Source organism: Haliaeetus leucocephalus, unplaced genomic scaffold, assembly GCF_000737465.1.
Source record: "Haliaeetus leucocephalus isolate CR32 unplaced genomic scaffold, Haliaeetus_leucocephalus-4.0 Scaffold616, whole genome shotgun sequence".
In the NCBI taxonomy this organism is placed as follows: Eukaryota; Metazoa; Chordata; class Aves; order Accipitriformes; family Accipitridae; genus Haliaeetus; species Haliaeetus leucocephalus.
In genome coordinates this window covers 6498913-6520739 of record NW_010973052.1, presented here as the reverse complement: position 1 = coordinate 6520739, position 21827 = coordinate 6498913, and the positions used below count along the sequence as shown (strand labels likewise).

Below are 21827 nucleotides of genomic sequence, written 5' to 3'. Positions count from 1 at the left end.
ACCTGTTGGAGTGAGTCCAGAGGAGGGCCACGAAGACAGTCAGAGGGCTGGAGCATCTCCCCTATGAAGACAGGCTGAGAGACTTGGGGTTGTTCAGCCTGGAGAAAAGAAGGCTTCATGGACACCTTATTGCGACTTTTTAATACTTAAGGGGAGCTTGTGAGAAAAATAGGGAAAGAGTTTTTACCAGGGTCTGTGGTGACACAACAAGGGTCAATGTTTTTAAACTGAAGGAGGGTAGATGTAGATTGGATGTAAGGAAGAAATATTTTACGATGAGGGTGGTGAGACACTAGAACAGGTTGCCCAGAGAAGCTGTGGCTGCCCCATCCCTGGCAGTGTCCAAGGCCAGGTTGGATGGGGCTTTGAGGAACCTGCTCTAGTGGAAGGTGTCCCTGCCCATGGCAGGGGGGGTGAACTAGATGATCTTTGGGGTCCCTTCCAACCCAAACCATTCTGTGATTCTATGTAGTGTTGGAGTTCAGTATAGCAGTGGGCTCAGGGCAGTGTTGCTCTGTTATCCTCACACTTGGTGGCTACATCAAGCCTGGCCGGACCTCTTGTTTCTGCGCATTGCTGTTCCAACAGCCCCCGGCCAGGCAGCAGAAACGTCTCCTGTGGATCAATTCCAAACAGGCTGGAGGGAGGTGGGCAGTCTTCCCGCTGCAGGGAGGGTGCAGGATGGATGGATGGGTGCATGTACTCCTCACCATTTTGGAGCTGGAAATCTGAAGAGTTTGCTGCCCCTGAGTCCTGGGGGAGCACCGACTACGTGCAAGTGTGCTCGTGTATTCCTGGGCTAGCCAGAGTGGTCTTTCGGCTCTTATCTTTTATTCTATCTGGCAGCATTACTAATGAAAACCATTTTTGACAGTTGTCATGTGCTTTCTGCAGGCTGGCTTGCAGCTGTTTTCTGTCCTTCTGCTGTGTGATTGGGAAGGAGGAAGGTGGGTCGTCTCTCCGATGCAGAAACCTCAGCTCAGTGCTGGTGGCGAGGCAGCCTTGCTTGGACCTCCTTTCTCTGGCGTTTCTGTCAAGGCAAAAGAGATTAAATGGCCTATTTCTCCAGTTTCCTATGCTGGCTGCTGGCCTGGTTTGTGGGTAATTCAGTTCATGAGCATTATACTGCCGGATTTTTTTTTTTTTTCTGGCTTCCTGATATTTAGTTAATTGCAGTGTTGAGCTGTTCAATCCTTTCTGCAGAGAAAACTAGAAAAAGGTGGAAGTCAGTTACAGGCTGGGACCAGGAATCCCAATTAAATACCAAGCATTTTTTGGGAGGGGGGTGGGAGAAAGGGAAGGGAGAAGAACAGGTAGAGAAGTCAGGAGAAGAAAAAAATTTATCATAATCTTAGAAATAGTTACAAATACCACAACTGCAGAATACCGGGTTCAGATTAAGATAAATAAATACTAATGCTTTTATTTCATCCTCTTGGCAGCGCACAGCGCTTGATTATTTTTGCGCTTAGTTCATTTGAGTGTGTGTTCTGCAGCTGTAAGTTTTAAAGCTCTTTTAAGGAGAGGCTGAGGTTCGTGAGCCAGGCTGCAGCAAGGGGGTGTTCTTGCAGCGGAGACATGGCGAAAGCTAAATGCAAAGTCTGTCACAACGACATATATTATCTTTTGGGTGTTACGAAGATCAGGGTAGTTTAGTTAGGCAGTAGGGTAGAGGTAAATTAATTCGTCAGAGAGTTCATTAAACCTGAGAGTGCAGATTTAGTTCAGTGAGCAAATGGAATTTGTTAGTGTAATAGAAATTACACTGAACTGATCAAATATTTGTATGTAAACTTGAACTTATGTTTACACAACAAATCTGCAAATACTCTAAGCAAGGAGCAAGACATAACTCAAAAGGAGCTACCTGTGCTATTAATCTTGTTACTTTTAATACTGGTTTATTTATGCTATATCAGTGATGAGTTTTACAAAACCCCACTTATCTAGTTAGGGAATCAACATATATTTATTATTTGAGAAAGGAAAACCGTTTTCGGTTAGTACTTTTACTGTATAAGATACGTGGCCAGGTGTGTGCTTTATTTGCTTTCTACCTTCTAATCTTGAAGCTGGTCTTCCCTCCTCCCCCATAAATTAGAGCAGATTTAGCCCTTCTCTTGGGCATCCAGAGCTTCCACGAGATAGTCCTGTAATCTGATAATTGCTGGGGCTTGTGAATACTGTGGATATGCGTCCTTCCATTCCCTATGTGCATCTTTATTATCATTTGGGACAGGCAGTAAGAAGTGATTTATATAATAGAATTGTATTATCCTTCTAATAAAGGTGTACATATGTTGTGCAAGTAACCAGAGGAAAGGGGGATCAAATATTATGGAATGCAAAGGTGGGTGTGTGGTGCAATATTTTCTCTGGGTGTTTGCATTCTGAAAGATAAAAGTGGAAAAAAATTAGAGAAGTTTCAGAAAATGGGTGCAAGGCTATCGTGAACTCTGTAAAATATGCTTTATCGCGGGATTTAAATTGTGTCGTCTTTAGAGGTCACAGTTAAGTTGCTTTTATGGAAGGTAAAGGTAAGAAGTGATTTGATCTGCTAATAGGTGAATGGAAAGAACCTGTGTCTTTCAGATGTCAGGTATATACTGATCTACTGATCGTACAAGTAAGGTTCAGATGGTTCAGTAATGAAGGCAGAGACACTCAGACGACTTTAAAAAAGTAAAAGACAGAGGTACATGGAATTCACACCTGTAAAATGGAATGAATGAAATTTTTTACAGTTTTCCAGAAAATAAGAATTTAAATATGTCTTTTTAAAAGCATCAATTCATCTTCAGTGTTGTATTTTAACATGTTTAAAATACATTTTAAATTCATAAAATATATAGAATGGCAGTAAATTCTATGTTGGTATTGTAGTAATTTCATCAAAAGCTGTAACAATAAAAAACCTCATCTGTTAAGTTAGATCTGTCATCTGGAGAGGGTTGCATTACACTTGAAAATTTATGGACAGAAATTAGGGAAAAAATTTTGATTTCGGAAACTTCTTGTACATTTTCCTATTCATTATTGCTTCTCAATCTTACCTAATCTCTTTTTTTATAGCACGTGTGCTTGTTTTCACAAGTTGTGTGATGGTTAGCTAATAAGGGTTGTAAGAATAGTTCATTTGCAACATGAAATCAAGTTGAAAAATGTTCGTGATGATTTTAGATAGACTGTCAGGAACCTTTTTTTAATGTAATTTGCTTTTCATGAAGAAGCATAAATTTTACAGGCCAGACCTGTCAGCCAGCTATTGTAGCCAAGATCAGCAAACTTAATGGGAATGAAAAAAAAGTGGTATTCCATCCATTTTTATTCTTATAACAAATTAATTAAAACTGTAAATTGCTGTAAATGATTTCCAAAGTTCTGAGCCTTTCAGGACATATCTTTAAACAGAATTATTATTTTTTTTTTTAAGTGCATGTTTAGATGTAGATGCCAAAATTTGTCAGGTGATTAAAAAGCATACATTTCTAAATTAATTAATTTGCATTAGCAATCCCCTCCACTGCTTGCATTTGCAGTTTTTTGGTAAAACAGTAACTATTTTGATGAAGTATTATAAGACCATTTTATTTTTGTGAATACCTAGAAAATTCAAAACATCTGGAATCTAAAGTACTGTTTTTCTTGCTGTTTTTCCTACAATTTCCATCAATAATGCACAATTATTTTCCACTTTAGTTCTGGTTCATACAAGTGGTTTCTCTTTTTTTTTTTTTTTTTTTACCCACTTGCAAGGAATTTGAACAGAAGTGACTGCTTTCTTGGAGGGGGAACAGTTGGTCATCTTTGTCTGGAGATGACATTAGAGCTTGCACGGCGTTACAGAGTGGTAAGATACATTAGGCTGCCATTTCATCTCACGTATAATGTAACACAGTATACTTACTTTCCTTACAATGAAGAACAATTTTAGGATTCAGTAACTATCAGCTTGGCAACACATTTATTTCACACTGAGATCACTAAAACCATCTGTTGATAATTTGCTTTCTTATGGACCTCTGACTCCCATCTCTGAACAGAAGTATCTGAAGTCATTGCCTAAGCCTGTAATGATTCTTATTTAAGGCTTATTCACAGTGAACTGAATGCAAATAAATCTCAAATTTTTACAGCTTCATCAAAATCTGATTATAATGAAATACTTAATGCTAACAGAGGCAGAAGCAGTTAAAAATTATCTGAATTCCTAGTCGGCAGTTTCTTTGGGAACGCTATTATTATTTTGTAAATGGGCAGTTTTGCCTTTTTAATCGGTTATCTTGACATGATGATAAATACTTCCAGTCAGTTGTATTTCATAGTCACAGTCACACATCCCAACACCAAATACAAGATTATTTTAATATTTTCAGCATTTAAAAATTGACGTAATTTATGCGGTATTTTTAAATTAGGAAGCACTAAATGTAATTGTCTGTAAAACCTTGGCATTCAGTGGACAAATGTCTAATATAAACATATGCAAGAATTTTAGAAGATATTTTAATGATTGAAAACGGCTGACATTACAACCAGGTAATTAAACTTATTTGAAATGGCATGTAACTGTGGGTCCCTTCGCTCAAGGATACTGTGAATTGTGAACCAGAAGAGCTGGGAAAACTGTTCTGTGGGGCAGAAGGGCAGTTTTGACCTAATGCCTAAAAGTTTGTCAAACTTTTCCAATAGAAATCTATTGTGGAAGAAGTCAAAGAAATTATTTTACTAGGTAGCCTGTGTTGAAAGATAGATTAATTTGTGACAGGGCAGTACTCTGCATGTTTTTATCAGATTTAATCCAATTAAATAAACAAAATTCCCATTTCAATATACTTAATACTTTACAAAAAATTATTTAAAGTTGTGACATTTGTGTTAAATGGATTTAAACTTAATCAATATTGAAACAAGTTGTATGAGAATATTATGCAGCATGAATATTGACTATTATTGTACAAATAACTTTGGTAGACTTGAAATTAAAAACCAAGAATATACCAGGCAAGATGTTGTTCAATAAACTGGATTTTTAGTCAAAGTAGATTTGATGTCTTGTAGAGATCCTTTTACTATCAGCAAGATATCATCACATACAGATTTTCAGAAAGTATACGAGGTGTGTCTGCATAGTGTTCTTTTTTCATTACTGTTGTGGGATTCTTCAGTCATGCAGCTTTTTTTTGCCCTATTCTTTATGGAGCGTTAAGTATGATGGAGTTTGTCTTTAACATTTCAAAAAAATAGAGCTTTTGGTACGTTTATATTTTAAGTTCCCTCCCTCCATGCTTATTCCTCCCTATCCAACCTGTACAGCTTGAATGCCAGCAGAATGCTCTGTGTTTCGGGATTTCGGTGTGGCTTGGCTTGTCACAGCTAGAAACCACAGAAGGAAGGTTGACCTTCCACTTGGCTGGCGCGAAGCATTTCCACCACTTACGGAGAATTTGGGGAATTGGGCTGTGCTTCTTTGGGACGCGCAGGGAATTTACAGCTCATCTGTAAATTGCGTTTTTTCATGCACTTGTCACTGAAAATGTTGTGGTGAAATACTGGAACAGGTTGATCAGAGCGGTTGTGGGACCTCCATCCTTAGAGATGCCTGAACAAGCCCTGGGCAACCTGCTCCAAGGGGCCCTGAGTAGGAGCAGATGACCCTGGTGGTCTCTGCCAAACGATTCTGGGTTTGCCTGCATTTGCAGGACAGAAGGGAAAAAGATGGAAATCGAAGACAGTGCGGAAGTTTGTCCAAAACAGAAGTGTTACAGATAAATTCAGATTTTAAGACTGGCCAAATTTTCCTAGCCTGATCACTCTTATCATTAGTCTGCGTGATGTTGTAGTTTTGTGAAGGTGTTAAAGAAATTTCTGACTTGTTTCATCTCGTTCTTCCGTGTAGAATATTGCCTTACTCCAGTCTCAACACGTTCACACTTTTTCTTTGTTGAAAGGATACAAACTTGAAATGTTTTCTACTAATGCCCAGTTCCTTCACCTTAAACATTACACCAACAGTAAGCTTGTGTCCGATTACTCTTTTGAAAGATGAACTTCTTTAAGCATCCTCTTGGATTTTGCATACCTAAGCCCGCAATAGCTCTTTCTCCAGCCCTGTCATTGTCACTGCATGAATGGCTATAGGTGGCCTCGTCCCCCCACGTTGTTTGGGTAGGAATCTGTGATTGTAGGGCTAATCTTCTTAGTGGTGCTCTGCACGTCAAGAGTGGTGCCCACAGGAGGACATCTATGGTGCTGGATTTGCTGTTGCTGTGATTTTTCCTTGTTTCTGAATGACATCTGGCATTAACGATGTGAGTAGGAGTGTGTTAAGAGGGATCTTTTACTAGTAGATGTGAAAAGAAAGTCACACACACCAGTGGTTTTCAAAAGAAACAAAGGCAGCTTAGCTGTATTGACAGAATGCTCAATTTGGTTGAAACATCCTTAAAAATCTTGGTGAAAGAAACCAATTTTGGGAAATACAAAAGATTGTATGAGGTTCACTTCACCCCTCAAAGAAGAAGAGTGTGAGAACAAGAATTGCACTTGGGCATTGCCCTGCATCGTCACGGGTGTAAATGAAGTAATACATTTTTGCAGTCCAATGTCCTGGAGCTCACACATTCATTTACAGATGGGGGGGATATAAGGTAATTTTTATATTTTTTCTTTTATAAAATTCTTTTCTGCACGCAATTATTTAGAAAAGGGTAAAACCCACTTAATCTGTGTCTAGGAAGACTGAGGAATTAATCTCAAGGGATGTCTTTGATATTACATTTGTTGGGATACAGCTATCTTAAGGTAGTATATCACAAACCCAGCAAGTCTTGCAGTCGTGTAAGCATTGAGCTGCTTATTTTTTAAATCACTATTTAGAAAGATAATCAGCTACTGCAAGCTACTTTTATTTAGAAACTTTATAAACATTTTTTCAAACAGGCTGCTAATTACTTTTGAACATAGATCCTTAAATGTTAGAATATTTTTTTTATTAGAACCAGATATTAAAAACATGTTTCGTTACAGTTGAAATTGAAACCGACTTCACTACTTGCTATGGAAACAAGTCTTTAAACAAATCTGTTCTTGTGTACACTGATGTGCCAATCCGTGATTTTATGTAACCAGTGAATTTTTTCAAGCCTTTTTGCAGTCAGCTTGTAGAAAGAAATGTGATACAGAACCTATGCTTTTTTTGTATTATAGCCTGCATTAAAAGTCAGTAATCTATGTTTATGTCAGAAGTATGTGCTAGTTGTCCCACTGGATTAAAGAAAGGATGGGACAACTAACACGGAAAGGTATGCAACCTAACTAAAATTAATCTAATGTAAGATTTCCCAAAAGTTGTGTTCCCTGTCATTTGCACGTGACAGTGTTGTGTTTTGTAATGTCAGCATTATTAAGAGTTAAGAGAGGCTCAGGTGCTTTTAGGAAGAGTTGGATCATACTCTTGTTTTTTGGTACTTGTTTGTTAATTTATATAACCCAATATTAAACAGAAGTTTTTAAAATTAATTAGTTTCAGGAGTTGTAAAATACCATATAGCTATTTTTTTCCCTTAGTATCCTACTTTTACCTGACAACCTGTGAAAGACCGTTACATGGGGCTGAGCATCTCTGACCTGTATGAAGAGTCTTGTGTAACTGCTGCAGTGTCGCAGGAGGGACCACACACTGTTTAGGTGGTTACTTATGCTGAGACCAAAATCCTCGATAGACCTCTCACCTTGCCATAAACCTTTGCCTAACCTGTGCAGACTGTTCTAAATAACTTACTGAAGTGACTCAGTTGCAAAATGGGTGATAAAGGCAGCTGACACTTTAAAAAAAAGTTATAAAAGTTGAAAAAAATCTTCATGAGCTGGGTTGTCTGTTTTTTAAATAACTAATTTGTGTGTGTGTGTGTGTTTGGTGCAGGCTACAGAAACATTGTTCCGAATGGCAGTAGCAAGAGGAGCGATTACACCTTTAAGACATGGAGAAGTAAGGCTAAATATATCTATATATCTTTTTCTTTTTTTTTTTTTGCACATGTGGTATAATATTTTATTAATGAAATGCTTTATAAATTCCTGGGAGACATACCGTCTTCAGGTAAGTGAAGAGAGCTGGACTATATATGACTTGCAGACCTATGTTATAGGTTTTTTTTTTAAAGGAGGACAAGAATTTAAATCCTGCCCAGTGGGAGATGAGCTATTCTTCAAAAAACACTCTGTTTTTCTCTTTGCCTGAATCATAATTTAGCCTTATAATAGAAGTGACTCACAAGAATGTCCTTTTAGCCAGGTAATTTTTCACTGTTTTTCTCTATCAAAAATTGTAGAATCTAGAGAAATTCACGAGGTCGATCTGTGTTATTGGGTAGCTGTGGAGAGATTACTTTATCCTTTCTCTGTTCCTTTCAAGAAATCATAATGTCAGGTAGTATACAAAGTATTAATATATTAATTACTCTAAAGAGGATAAAGATATTTGAATATTATGTTATTCATACATACTTCTGTTGATGGTGAACGTTTGTTTCCTTTGTTGTGTGGTTTTATATCAGGTAAACATTGTTCTGAACATTGCTGATTAAAAGTCTCCCGTATTATGTGGTGCAATTCATGCTTAGATTGAATTTCATTTAAAAAAAAAAATACTACAGTCAGTCATGACACTGGAAATGAGAACCGATCTGGGCATCGCCACAGCTGGATGCTACAGTGTATAGGGTTTTAAATGTAGAAACCTCAGTGTTTTTTCATGGTAATCTGATTTTGATCAAATTCTTAGGTAACTTTGTGAAAAGTCTGTATAGCAGACACAGCATTCAATCTGGAATCTAGACCTAGACTTGCGCTGGAATCCCAGCTGTGCTGTAAAAAGTTCCTTATGCTGATGAAGTTGCCTTAATGTCTCTTTTGAAAGAAAGTAATATATCTTTGCATCAGTGTCTGAAGATGTACCTGAGGTTTCCTGTCCTGCCGTTGTCTGTAGTTTTAGCTTTTTTTTGAATATATGGATCCTTTATACTCTTTATGTACTGCTCTTCGTTCTTTTCTACAGAAGAGTGTAATGAAATTTCCAGAAGTGTTAGTTACGGAATATGTGCAACCCTTCCAAATTCTCTGTTTAGTTTTTTTCAGTGAAGGGTACTTAATTTTCTGTGTTTTAATGACCGTGTTGCCCAGATTGTTTGTGGAATCTCCATCCTTGTAGTTAGCTAGTGAATGGTGTGAACTGTGCAAAAATCAAATTGTTATTTTTTTTTTTTAAAGTGTAACTAATTGTACCGTGCAATGCAAAATACTGGGATAGTTACAGGCATAATGATCTCTTTTTGTGAACAATATTAGTAATTTCTGTATCTGATACATCTTATGTTGAGCCAGTTCAGCTCACTGATGTGGTAGAAAAAGTTTTATTTTTTTTCTTCAGATATTCCCTCTGATCTTTTACCATTTAGACTGCCTCAAGGGCTAGAGAGAACCAGATGAGAAGCAGCAAGATAAGTGGTGAGAGGATGTAGCCGTGGTTAGCAAGAAAGGAACTGGGTGAAAGTGCGTCTGTTTGATGATGGTAAACTTTACGTTGGTGTACTGTGTCCTGTGACACTATTTCCGAGGTATTCCTTGAGCTTCAGTGGAAATGCAGTTAATGTGAAGCTAGATAATTTATAGATAAAACATGTAAGAATTGTACAGAGTTGGCTTTTTGTGTAAGAAGGCAGTGGGAGAAATAAAAAGACCTTTTTTTCTCTCTTACATTTTCATCAGGCTATATGCAGGGGGAAAAAATGTTTTCACTCAAGGAAGATCTTTTCATTAAATTCCTTGGTGAATTATAATTTATTTAGTCTGAAAATGAGGAATGACATTAATCAAATGTAATTAATTTTTCCAGAAGAAACACAGAATTATCAAGAGTCATATTAAAATTTGTTTAGCTCTTCCAAGAAATTGCTGAATGTTTGCACAGTGCGTAAGTAGAAAGGGAGCCAGAAAAAAGTTGAATATGAACTAAAGTTGACTGTATTCTGTTTGAAAAGTGTGAACTTGGCAGTGAAAATCAAAGCAGAGCAAGTTGTTTATTGGAAATTCCAAACTACGGAGGCAGCAGTCCAAATGTGCAAAAGTGCTGTTCAGCTTTCACAGCAGTACTTAAAAATGTAACCCCATTTAACATTTAAGAGGTGGTAAAACTCTTCAACATTAGAAGGCAAAAATCATACTTGTTTGTTTTAAAGTCATAAATAAAAAAATGGCAATATTCTGTCTGCACCACTGAACAGATTAGTGTGCAAACATTTCTTCTATACAGGCAAAACAGGGTGCATGAAAAACTATCCATTATAATCCAGTTGTCACAAGGTGGATTTATAATTTATGATACTGAATGTCTATGGGAAATCCCATTTCTCCTCCTTCCAACATTTCCTCATTCATTGGGACTCATCAAGCTTTTATGCATATGGAATTTTTCAATTTTTCCTTTGTTATCCTTGAAGAAATTGAAAAATGAGGTGGTACTGTTTTTTTGACTTTTGCATGTGGTATGTAAAATTACTGTTGAGAGTTTAGAAAATTGTGCTGCTGAAAGTAGTTACCAAAATTGGGTACATAGTGCTAAAAATTATTTAACCGTGGGATATAGATCACAAACGTTCCTCAAGAATCTTCTCAGCAGTTCCCTTGCTCCTGATTGGATGGAAGTGTAGTAGCATCCGTGGGAGGGAATCAAACCCAGAAGCAGAATTTATTTTCAGGATTCAATATGTTGTTTTTCAGGTTAATTCGTTATTTCTGTCAGTTGCTTTGTTTTGGGGTGGAGCACGAGGCAGAACCTTGTAGAGTTTATTCATTTCTGTTAGCGCTTCTAGCTCGTTCCCAAATGATCCAAAAACTGTACGAGCAGATGCGATCACGGGAAATCTACGGCTGTGCTTGTGTTGGGAAGTCTTGGGGTACGTTTCGCTAATGTCACAGGGTTCAGGGTCGGTAACAGGCATAACTGAGAGCTGTGCATTCAGGGTGCCTGGACCTGATACCACCTAGAGAGCTTCTCCAGCTGTTTCTTCTGCTTCTGGTCTTCATGCAGCAGGCTGAGACCTGCTGCCCTCTGCTCCTCACGCCGCCCAGCCTCTTCCCGACAGAGCTGCTCTCTTCATGAGTGCTGGCTGATGCGGCAGCAGCGATGGAGTTGGAGAAACAAGAGCAACTGCAGCTTGCCTGCTGAAGAGGGTGAGAAGAAGAATAGGAGGAGGCTAGTGCTTCAGAGTTGACTTTTCATGCTTCCCAGTTCTGCATCCCCTGGAGCTTCCGCTGTCGTGTGCTCAACCCCCGGCGGAGAGCCAGGAGGAGGAGGAAGGGTTGGCACCAGTGGCTATGAGAAGTCACTGGATGTGTGGTAGGAAGGTGGAATACATTTGACGCAGGCCAAGTTGAAGTTTGGTGACTATACACAGAGAGAGAAAACTTCCCTAATTTTAACTGGAAGTGATCAATTTTATTCACGCTGAGCAAGTGACGTACCCAAACCAGTGTGTCACCTGAGATTTGTACGTCATGTGGAGCTACTGAACAAGAAGGACAGGTCTGATAGGACAATTAGCTTGCAGGACCGATGCTCTCAGTCCCTGCAGAGGAGGGAAACAAAGACACACAGCGCATCCGGAAACAAGCAGGAGGATAAATGGAGAGGGTGGAATCCTTAATGGGAAAAAAACCACTATGAAATATGTGGGCTGACACGGACAACAGAGATATAATGGTAGAGGCATGATTCCCAGAGAGCTGGAACTGATACCAGCCATGCACGAACTCTGTGGGTGTTAACTCATTTCGTATAACATCTTTATGAATTTGTCTTAATCTCTTTTCATCTGAAAAACGCTGGGACTTCTGGGTGGAAGAATTCAGACGTGTGTCTTTAGAATTCATTAAGTCTATGCGGAAAAAACCCTTTGCTGCCTCAGAACTGAAGAAGAGAAGGGCCATGCCTTATGGATTGTGCTCTTCTGTCTGAAGTGTTAAGGCATATGGGGAACCTTCAGTATGGTGGAAATTTCAAAATCTTCATATAGTGTCTTCTGATTGCAAAGACAGGAAGAAAATAATTTTGCAGAAGAGAAAGACCTGTGTAGGAGAGTCAGAGCAAAAAAAGAACTTAGGCTATATGATAGGCTCCATTTTAAAATGCCTACAACAGCTGAGATGTTTTGAAGAAAGAAGGAGTCTTCGGTCTGTAGCATTACAATAGAATGCCATTAATTTAGATATTTGGTGGTCCCCCTCCGGTAATATAAAAGCCTTTGTTCGTGAAATGCCACGGGAAACAAAGTATTGTCCTGGTTTCAGCTGGGATAGAGTTAACTGTCTTCCTAGTAGCTGGTACAGTGCTATGTTTTGAGTTCAGTATGTGAAGAATGTTGATAACACTGATGTTTTCAGTTGTTGCTCAGTAGTGTTTAGACTATAGTCAAGGATTTTTCAGCTTCTCATGGCCAGTCAGGGCAGCTGACCCAAACTGGCCAACGGTGTATTCCATACCATGGGACGTCCCATCTAGTTTAGGAACTGGGAGGTGGGGGGCAGGGAATCACTGCTCGGGGAATGGCTGGGTGTCGGTCGGCGGGTGGTGAGCAATTGCCCTGCGCATCATTTGTACATTTCAATCCTTTTATTACTACTGTTGTCATTTTATTAGTGTTATCATTATCATTATTAGTTTCTTCTTTTCTGTTCTATTAAATCGTTCTTATCTCAACCCAGGAGTTTTACTTCTTTTCCTGATTTTCTCCCCCCTCCCACTGGATGGGGGGGGAGTGAGTGAGCGGCTGCATGGTGCTTAGTTGCTGGCTGGGGTTAAACCACGACAGTATAAAAAGGGATTTGCAGGCTGTAAGTTTCTGAGAGGTTCAGTTCACAATAGCAGTTGGGTTTAGCTGGGGTGCCTGAAGAGATATCTATCCAAAGCTGTCTAAGACTCTGATGGATATTATACTATACGAAACAAGCAGAGGCTGAATGGCAGTCCTGTCTCTCCTTCTCAACCCATTTAGTTCATTTCCAGGTGAGTGAATGACCAACCTCCAACTGGAGTTTATGTTGATTTGCTGGTGCAGACTCCTGGTTCCTTTCGGAATTACCAGTTAAATTGTCCATATGGAAGAATAGGTGAACTTCAGCAAACGCCCACCCAAGTATGTGTGTCTTCTGTCTTGGAGATACAGCAGCAGTGCAGCTTAAAGGGAATTGTCAAACCAGTACCCTCATAGATAATGAGGCTGGAGCATTCTTAGCTATAAAAATACCATTGTCAACCAAATTTGAAGTAAAAATAGATATAATAATACAAGTAATTATATATACTTTCCAGCCTAAAATGGCATGTGGCCTTATGGTGTAATACATGTAATGATATGCATTGCTATGGCAGTAGATACCCATGCTTGAAGGTGTCCTTTGTTGGAAGAAGACATGTCTTTGCTTGTGTTTAAAGCTATGTTTAGTAGATTTAGGAATTAAATTTTCATTCTGTGTGTTTTCTGTGAGGTAAATAATGTGAAGTGCAAAGCTTTATGAATTTAGCCTAGATAACTGTAAGAAGTAATTTCTGTGGATTTTGTATTCATAGTAAATACCAATGATACACTTGTGATTAAATTTTTAGCTAAAAGTTAAACAAGGGGATTAGTAAGGATCTTTAAAGTGCAATTTCTTTTATATTTTTGCAAGTAAACACATAACAGCGGAAACAGCAATATGAAGTACTTCTTCATGCAGCAGTTACACAGACTTTAGCATCTGCTTTACAGTTTTCAGTTGTGACAGATGTAAGATGACATGGTTGAAGTGCCACCTGTGTGACTTGGGTTCAAGCTTTAAAACAAGCACTGGAACAACTCTCAAGATAACATCAGTTTGTTTTGGTCCAAATAGGAAGGAGCTTAGTAACAGCAATGCAATTATTTCCAAATGAGCAATTCTTATATATTTATGATAAAATGCTTGTTTTGATAATTCTTGTTCAACAGAGTATTGTTTCTTCAGAAATCAGACCCATAGGCTACGTTGTTATATGAAGGGATGTGTACATATATATATTTTAGAATAATGCTATTAAAGTAAATAATAAATTTTAAAATGTTATTAAAAGCTGAAGAAACTGTGAAAACATTCATTTCTGGCATTTGTGGGTTGCACTAAATGATAAGTAGTAGATCACAAAATTCAGTAGTCAGTGAAGTTACATTTCTAGAACAATTTTGTCTCTTTAAACTATATGTGTGCATACATGTATGCATGCATATATATACCTGTAGTTTCTTTTTAACTGTGAATTTTTATCTTGTGTTGATTTTAAGAAAGAATTTGAACCTAGGAAAGGAGGGGGCAATGTTAAAGTGACATTACGGCTAGCTCAAGGTTCTTTGCCCTCTTTCTTCTTCCCCATCTACCATGTCATAGCAGAGTGCAGTGTAGAGTCCTGGAAACTCAGCTGTGGAATTAAGTCATGTAGACAAGAACCCTTTTTATTAATAGCAATAACTGTAATTTTTTTTGTGAGAAGGGACTTTCTAATTTTACTTGCCGTTGGAGCAATTTGAAAGAGATCTTAGGACACCTCAGTTGTTATATTTAGTTGTCATCTGTAAGATGACATGCAACAGAGTATTCATTTAAACGATGATCTCTTCCATATGAAGGGGTTTATTCCAGAAATTACCAAATTCTACATTTGATTATTAAATTTTGGGTTTTGTCACAGTGATGTTTCTGCTTGTATTTTTGCCCAGCCTCATTTGTAATACATGAAACGCAGGGAGACTTCATAAACGATGGCATTTTAGGTTCTGAAGAAGTACTGTGAATCACTTGAGATTAATTTTCATTTAAATAAAATTGCTTTGGGCACATGGTTTCCTGTGATTTCAGCTTGGGGCCATGCCAGGCCTAATCACTAACAGGCACACTAGAAGCCGAATGGCAATGGGATAGTGGACATCTGATCCCCTCGCCCTTGTACCTTCCTATCACAAAGATGTCTTTATTATCTGGGGTTCAAAAGTTCTCTCACAGACTACCCCAACGTCTCTGGTTTCCATGCTTTTGTCTTGAATACTTTGTTACTGTCATGTTAATATGTGAGGAAAGATGTTTTCTCAGATTTACATAAATCTTACAGCAATAGAGACACTGTAGTTGTGGTTCTGAAGGCTCTCAACTTTTTAAGCCTTCTGTCTTTAGTCAAGGACATGTTTAAAAAGCAGCGCTGTTGGTCAAAATGAGCCTCACTTGTCCTCACTGAAATTATAAAGCTTCCTAGCAAACTGTGTTTGACATTGCAAAAGAAGTCTGGTTTGGTACAGTGAAACTTAAATTTTTGTAAGGTCATGTCATAACATTCATGGTTTTTTTCTGCCTTCAGAGTAGGATTGTTAGTCTCTTGGATCTTATCCTGTGTTTTTTTCCCTCCTGGTTAAGAGTTGCTAGTACACAGAAAAATGTGTATTTTTTTAATTTAGTAAGTTGCAAAACAACATCAATTTGACTTAACCAAACCATATTTTCTGATAAGTGGTATAAGATCCGAAGTGCCGGTAGGTTTCAGTATTAATTTCTCTTATCATTACACTCTTATTTTTGAAAAGTATTTGCAAAACTAAAAGGAAGGAGTTGCTTGCAGGCAGGTCTGAGTCCCTTTTCCTCTAAAGGGAGGTCTCTTCTCTCACTGTCCCCAAGAGAATAATCTATGCTTTGATTTTTAGCTTTTTCAAAAAAAACGAGTTTTAAAAAAAAAAAAAAAAAGAAAAAAAAAAAAGAAAAAAGTATCCTAGATCAGTGTTCTGAAACATCAATTTAAAAAACCCTTTACATTATTGGCATACATAGTTACATCTTTCTCTTTAGTGAAATCTTTCTTGGAAGTAGTATTGAGCCTGTCTTTATAACTTCTTGTAAAGGAGCTGCAAATGGATAAAACGTATCCATAAGGATAGAACGGTTTTATAGTCTACCTACTTAAGGTTTCGGTTTGGGGGATATGTGTCAGAGGTATTGAAAAATAGTACTGGTATCTGGAAAATCCTTCTGGCAGGTCACAATGGGTAACAGTTCAAAGGTAATTTAATTGCTGACAACTGGCATACCTTATCTATATTATCTGGAAGTAAGTCAAAAGTAAATAATTCTTCTGATTTAATGCAGTGAAAGCTAAAGCTTGGGGCGGGGGGGGTGGAGAGGGAGAATACCATTGAGCCCTGGGGAGGAAGACCACCAGATTGCCTCTGAGGTGTTCCAGTGTACAGTGTTCAAGCAATGTTTTTGCCACGTATCCAGTTGTGCGAAGGTGTTATTTGTCTACCTTGCCCTGGATTCTCCATTTTATGCGGCTTATGGGTTTTTAATTAATTTTTAATCATGAAGAGGAAAGTAAATTTGTCTCAAAACCTGAGTTGAATATGAAGAACTTTTCTGGTCTTTTAATATGTAGTTTGCCTGAGGATATTCTGTTTCTTACTAAAAATCATCATGAACCTTGAAAAAATATTGACCTGCTCCAAATAATTTTAAAGTGAAGTGGTCAAATTCATTCATTAGGGAATGGGAGAAATGAACACACTGTAGGAATTGTGTCTGATGTAAATTTAAGGTAGAAATATACGAAAATAGGATAGTGGCTATATATTCCAAAATATGGAGAGTTACCACTGAAGAAAGGTAACACGCGAGTTTGGAAACTTACAGAACTTATGATTTCACTTCTGCTTTGAAAGTTATCTAGGTCATTCATGCTTTGTATTTTTCTTTTAAATGCATGGATGGTACATTGAAAAATACATAGTGCGTCTATTTTTCATAGAGTGGAATGATGGGGTTTAGTACTTAAGTGTTTGACATATCATGCTATGCATTATTTTTGTTACAAAGTAGATTTTTTTTTTTAATGCAGGCTGACAGTATATATTTATCTTGCGATAATCATAACTTTCCCTATATGAAGTAAAACAGAGGGCTAAAAAGTAATTGAATTATGCTTGGAACTATTTGCCAGGTATCTTCCACCAAGATGTTTTTGACAAAGAGTAAAGTGAGGAGGGAATTACCTATTTTGAAGTTTTCTTTCTTTCTTAAAATTTTCTGATACCTTGCCTGTATAGTCCAGATTTCTTATTCTTTTTCATCAGCAATAGAGCAAGTGCATGGCAAATCCGGACAATATAAAATTGTGGCATCAAAAACTAGATGGAAGGAAACATATTTACTTTCCAATCTAGTTTTTGTTTTAACATGACTTCTGGCCATCAAGAAATATGGTACTGGGAAGTATATGAGATTGTTTTATTAAGATAATTGTTCTTAATTTTTTCTCATTACAAAATGTAATTAGCAATTGTCATTTCAAACACAGACATTTCTTTACTGTAACATTGACAGCATTTGTTTAATAACTATTGAAATTGTGGTCTTGTATGTCATGGCCTTGGAATGAAACTGTTATCTTGCTTTATACTTAAAACCCGCCCCCAAAGACAGGGTCTGGCAACTCCATTGTTTTGCCAGAGCAATAATAATCTGTAGGGAGAATTTTACTTCTATACATGAGGAAAGGCACAATAGGTATTATAGGAGGTCGGTATGTGAGTTATGCTTCTTTCTCACTTCAGTGTTGTTAATGTTATCTTAAAGCATTCATATAGTTGAAGAAATAGGCAACTGTAAGAAGCTATTTAAACTGATAAAACTAAGAATATGTTCACATTCCTGTATGCATTTAAGAATGCTAAATACTTGCTAAAGGTGTAATTAAAGCATACACTCGACTCATCTTCAGTTTCCATGCAAGTTGTTTGACTCAAGTTGTTGGAATAATAGTCTTGCCAATGTATGAATGCATTGTTGTTTTCTCTAACACTTTATGATAAAAATACATGCATGTCAAATAACTCATTCCTTATACTGTACGTAGAGACACTTTGAAGAAGGGATAGTTTAACTTTAATGCGAAGGTAGTTTACATTCAATGATTTCCAACAAATGAAATTTAATATTCCTTTAGAAAAACAATGCAAATGTAAAAATCATGTTACAGGGATTATCAGTGTTTCCTGCTTGCTCGTTAGAATTATTGTTGAATTCAATTATTTAAATAATGTCCTCTCATTTCTATGGCAGATGTAGGAGTGGCTCATGACCATTCTTGAAAACCCACTTGATGGGACGAATCAGTTTGACAAGAAACAAATACCAAGATAGATTGCAGTCACTGAGGAGTTAAGATCAATTTTGGACTTTGCATCATAGGCTTTTTCCTCTGGTCAAGTGACTGGGGATAAAAGGAAATCACTATGTCGTCTTGTCCAGTAATTTTTAATGTTCTTATTCATTCTGCTGTTCCAATTCCAAGTTATTTTATGCTCCTTATCCATATGTTAAACTTGTTAAAATATCTTTGATCATGCACAAACAAAAAAAATGTGGTCCTCTTTAGTAACTCTTAATTGTCCTGTATATAAACAGAATGCATAAACCTAAATGCAATTTGAAATGCGTTTTTGGGGGTTTCTAAAAAGAGGATGACTGTGCTACAGGCAGTGAGAAAGCTTTTTCTGTTTCCTGTTTGATATTCAAAGTTTGGTGAAAGTCATACAAGTAATAGTTTATATTCCCTTATTAATGAGTGATTCTAGATTGTAGCTGGTGAACTGATATGTGAAAACGATGAAGAGTAAGAAAGGGAGAGAGGGGAACAGAATGAATGCAATAAGTAGTAATAACTCATATTTCTCTTTTGACACTGTCTCCCATAAGATCCTCGTAGACAAGCAGTTGATGAGCAGACAGTGAGATAGGTTGAAAACTGGCTAAACAGCCAGGCCCAAAAGGTATTGATCAGTGGCACAAAGTTTAGTTGGAATCCAGTAACTAGCGGTGTACCCCAGGGGTCGGGACTGGGTCTGATCCTGTCTAGCATCTTCATTAGCGATCTGGGTGATGGGGCAGAGTGTACTGTCCGCAGGCACCAGACTGGGAGGGGTGGCTGATACACCAAAGAGTTGTGCTGTTATCCAGAGGGACCTTGAGAGGCTGGAGAAATGGGTTGCTGGGACCCTCATGAAGTTCAACAGGGAGAAGTGCAAAGTCCTGTACCTGGGGAGGAAGAACCCCGGGCACCAGTACATGGTGGGGCAACCCAGCTGGAAAGGACCTGAGCATCCTGGTGGACGCCAGGTTGGACATGAGCCAGCGATGGGCCCTTGCTACAAAGATGGCTGGTGGTATCCTGGGCTGCATTGGGCAAAGCATTGCCAGCAGGCTGAGGAAGGCGATCCTTCCCTTCTGTTCAGAACCAGTGAGTCCACACCTGGAGTACCGTGTCCAGCTCTGGGCTCCTCGGTACAAGGGAGACATGGACATCCTGGAAGGAGTCCAGCAAAGGGCTATGAAGATCGTGAAAGGACTGGAGCATCTCACCTATGAAGAGAGGCCAAGAGGGCTGGGAGCGTTCTGCCTGGAGAAGAGAAGGCTCAAGGGGGATCTTACCCACCTGCAGGGAGGGTGCAAAGAAGATGGAGCCAGGCTCTTCTCAGTGGTGCCCAGTGCCAGGACCAGAGACCATGGACACAAACAAACACAGGAGGTGCTATCCGAATGCAAGGAAACACTTTTTTCCTGTGAGGGTGACCCAGCACTGGCATAGGTTGCCCGGGAAGGTTGTGTAGTCTTCATCCTCCAGGATATTCCAAAGTCATCTGGGTGCATTCCTGGGCTACTGGCTCTAGGTGGCCCTGCTTGAGCAGAGGGGTTGGACCAGATGACCTCCAGAGGTCCCTTCCAACCTCAGCTGTTCTGTTGTGGTTCTGTGTACTTCTGTTTGTGTTTAAAGAGCCAAATCTTTTAACTTTGTAGTATATTTTTCTATATGTATAAAACTAGGATAACGACACTTTTATTGGGCATATATTTGATTAATATTATACAAAATTCAAAATTTAAACCTTCTATAAAGCTGTAGTAAAATCAAAAAGACAGTACCTAAGGTAAGCAATTCCAGCTTAAAAAGGCTAAGGGTTTTAGTATTCTTTCCAGAAAGTGAAGGTATGAGAAAATACTGTTGTTCTTTTCAAATTTATAGGGAGGTTGATTACTAGAGTTGGGAACTGATACAGAAAACAGGGTGTAGTATCTCTGGTGTAATATTATTTCATGGCAAGCGGGAAGAGACTCTGGAGTATCTCCATTGTATGACAAATTGTGATCCTCTTTGGGTAAGAACAGCTGGCTTTTATGGACAACATAAGTCTGGTACCACACTCCAGTGATCTGAAAGCAGTTCATACTTAATCTTTGATCTTCTTCCTTTTTTTAAAGAAATTCTATGAGTTTGCTCTGGGAGGCCAACCCTGTACCTCTAGATAACAGCATGTTTAGGAGAACAGTCTAGCCTCAGACATTTAAGTACCTCTACAGATGTAAAGCAAGTCTTTGTTATGGAAAAGTTCAAATGCCTTTGCTCAGTGCTCAAGTGTGAGCATTGTGGGTACTTCAAGAATCAGCAATAATGGGCGTTAATTGAACTTTTTATTGTTAAAGGTCTGTAGTGACTGCCTGCATTGGTTTATTGTAATAATTTATTGTAGCATTTTTACAATATTAAATCGCCATCCTCTCAGAAAGAATTATATTGTTTTTCTTGACTAGTATCTTAGCGTGAGATGGCTACGATAGGTGAAGATCTGATCTGCTAGCAGCAGGAATGTTAGCGTGCGTGAACTGTTGGAACAATTCTCCCACTCTGAACCATGAAACCAATCTGTTCCTGTCGGTTACAATTTTATGGAAACTAATTCTTTGTTGATGGAATTAGGTAAAAAATATGTGGTTCTGATTAGCAAACAGTATGCAGAGTTTCTTAAGGTCATGGAGAACATTCCTCTGGACTTGTGCATGTGTTCAGATGTGTGTGTGTGACTATACATATATAGGAATATATGCATCTTCCTATATTAAAAGTGATGGGCAGCTTAGTCTTTTCTTTTTTTATATACTTGTTTTTAAATATTTGTACTACAGTTGATAAAATTATAACATTAATTATTAAATATTTATATGTTTATTATAATAGAACAAATATCCAGTTTCGTTTTTTCTAAGTTACAGAAACTTGTGTTTTTAAATTCAACAACCCTCAAAATAATATTTAGTATAACTGTGTAACATAAACTCAAATAATGAGCCTTTTTTGAAGTAGCACTGTTTTCTGTAGGAAATACGTATTATACAAGTGACTGCCTGGATAAAATAATGACCTTTCATTTTTAAGTATCCTGCAGAGCTGCAAAAAGTAAACTGGTATCTGCAGTCTGCCTAATGGACTGCTCAGCACATCACCACATGCAATTAAGCATAAGTGATTTTTCTGCTCAAGACAGGCTCAAGACTGATTTAGCAATGAAACTTAATTACTTCTAGCCCTTAGAGAAAATGGCCCAACAAGGTTGAGGTTGTTGGCAGGGCAATGTGGGAAAGCTATTGCTGAAACTCCCTTCCCTGTTTCTGATTTTCTGTTAGCAGTACTTAGCACTGTTAACTTTCAATTAAGCAAATATTCCCACAAAAATTGTGCATTGTTATTTCTTTCTTTGTTACAGGCTAAAGAGAAAGATAATGAAACTTTTCAGCTTCTTAAAAACAAGTGGTCTGATCAAATCCAACTGCTTCACTGTGTGGGTGAAGTTCTTCTGTGCTAATGGAAATTAAAACTTGAAAATTAGTTCTCAAATGCCTGTGTAAGTGTAAGATCACCATTCTGGCCATAGAAATCTCAGGCTAAA

General features: G+C 38.0%; 1 protein-coding gene across 1 annotated transcript in view; it reads left to right on the top strand.

Annotated features, from left to right (window-relative positions):
* TMEM135 (transmembrane protein 135) overlaps positions 1-21827 on the top strand; it is a 160845-nt gene that overhangs the window by 51133 nt on the left and 87885 nt on the right. The window contains exon 5 of the mRNA XM_010578273.1: positions 7925-7990. Within this exon, the coding sequence (XP_010576575.1) occupies positions 7925-7990 (66 nt within the window). The remainder of the gene's footprint in view (positions 1-7924; positions 7991-21827) is intronic.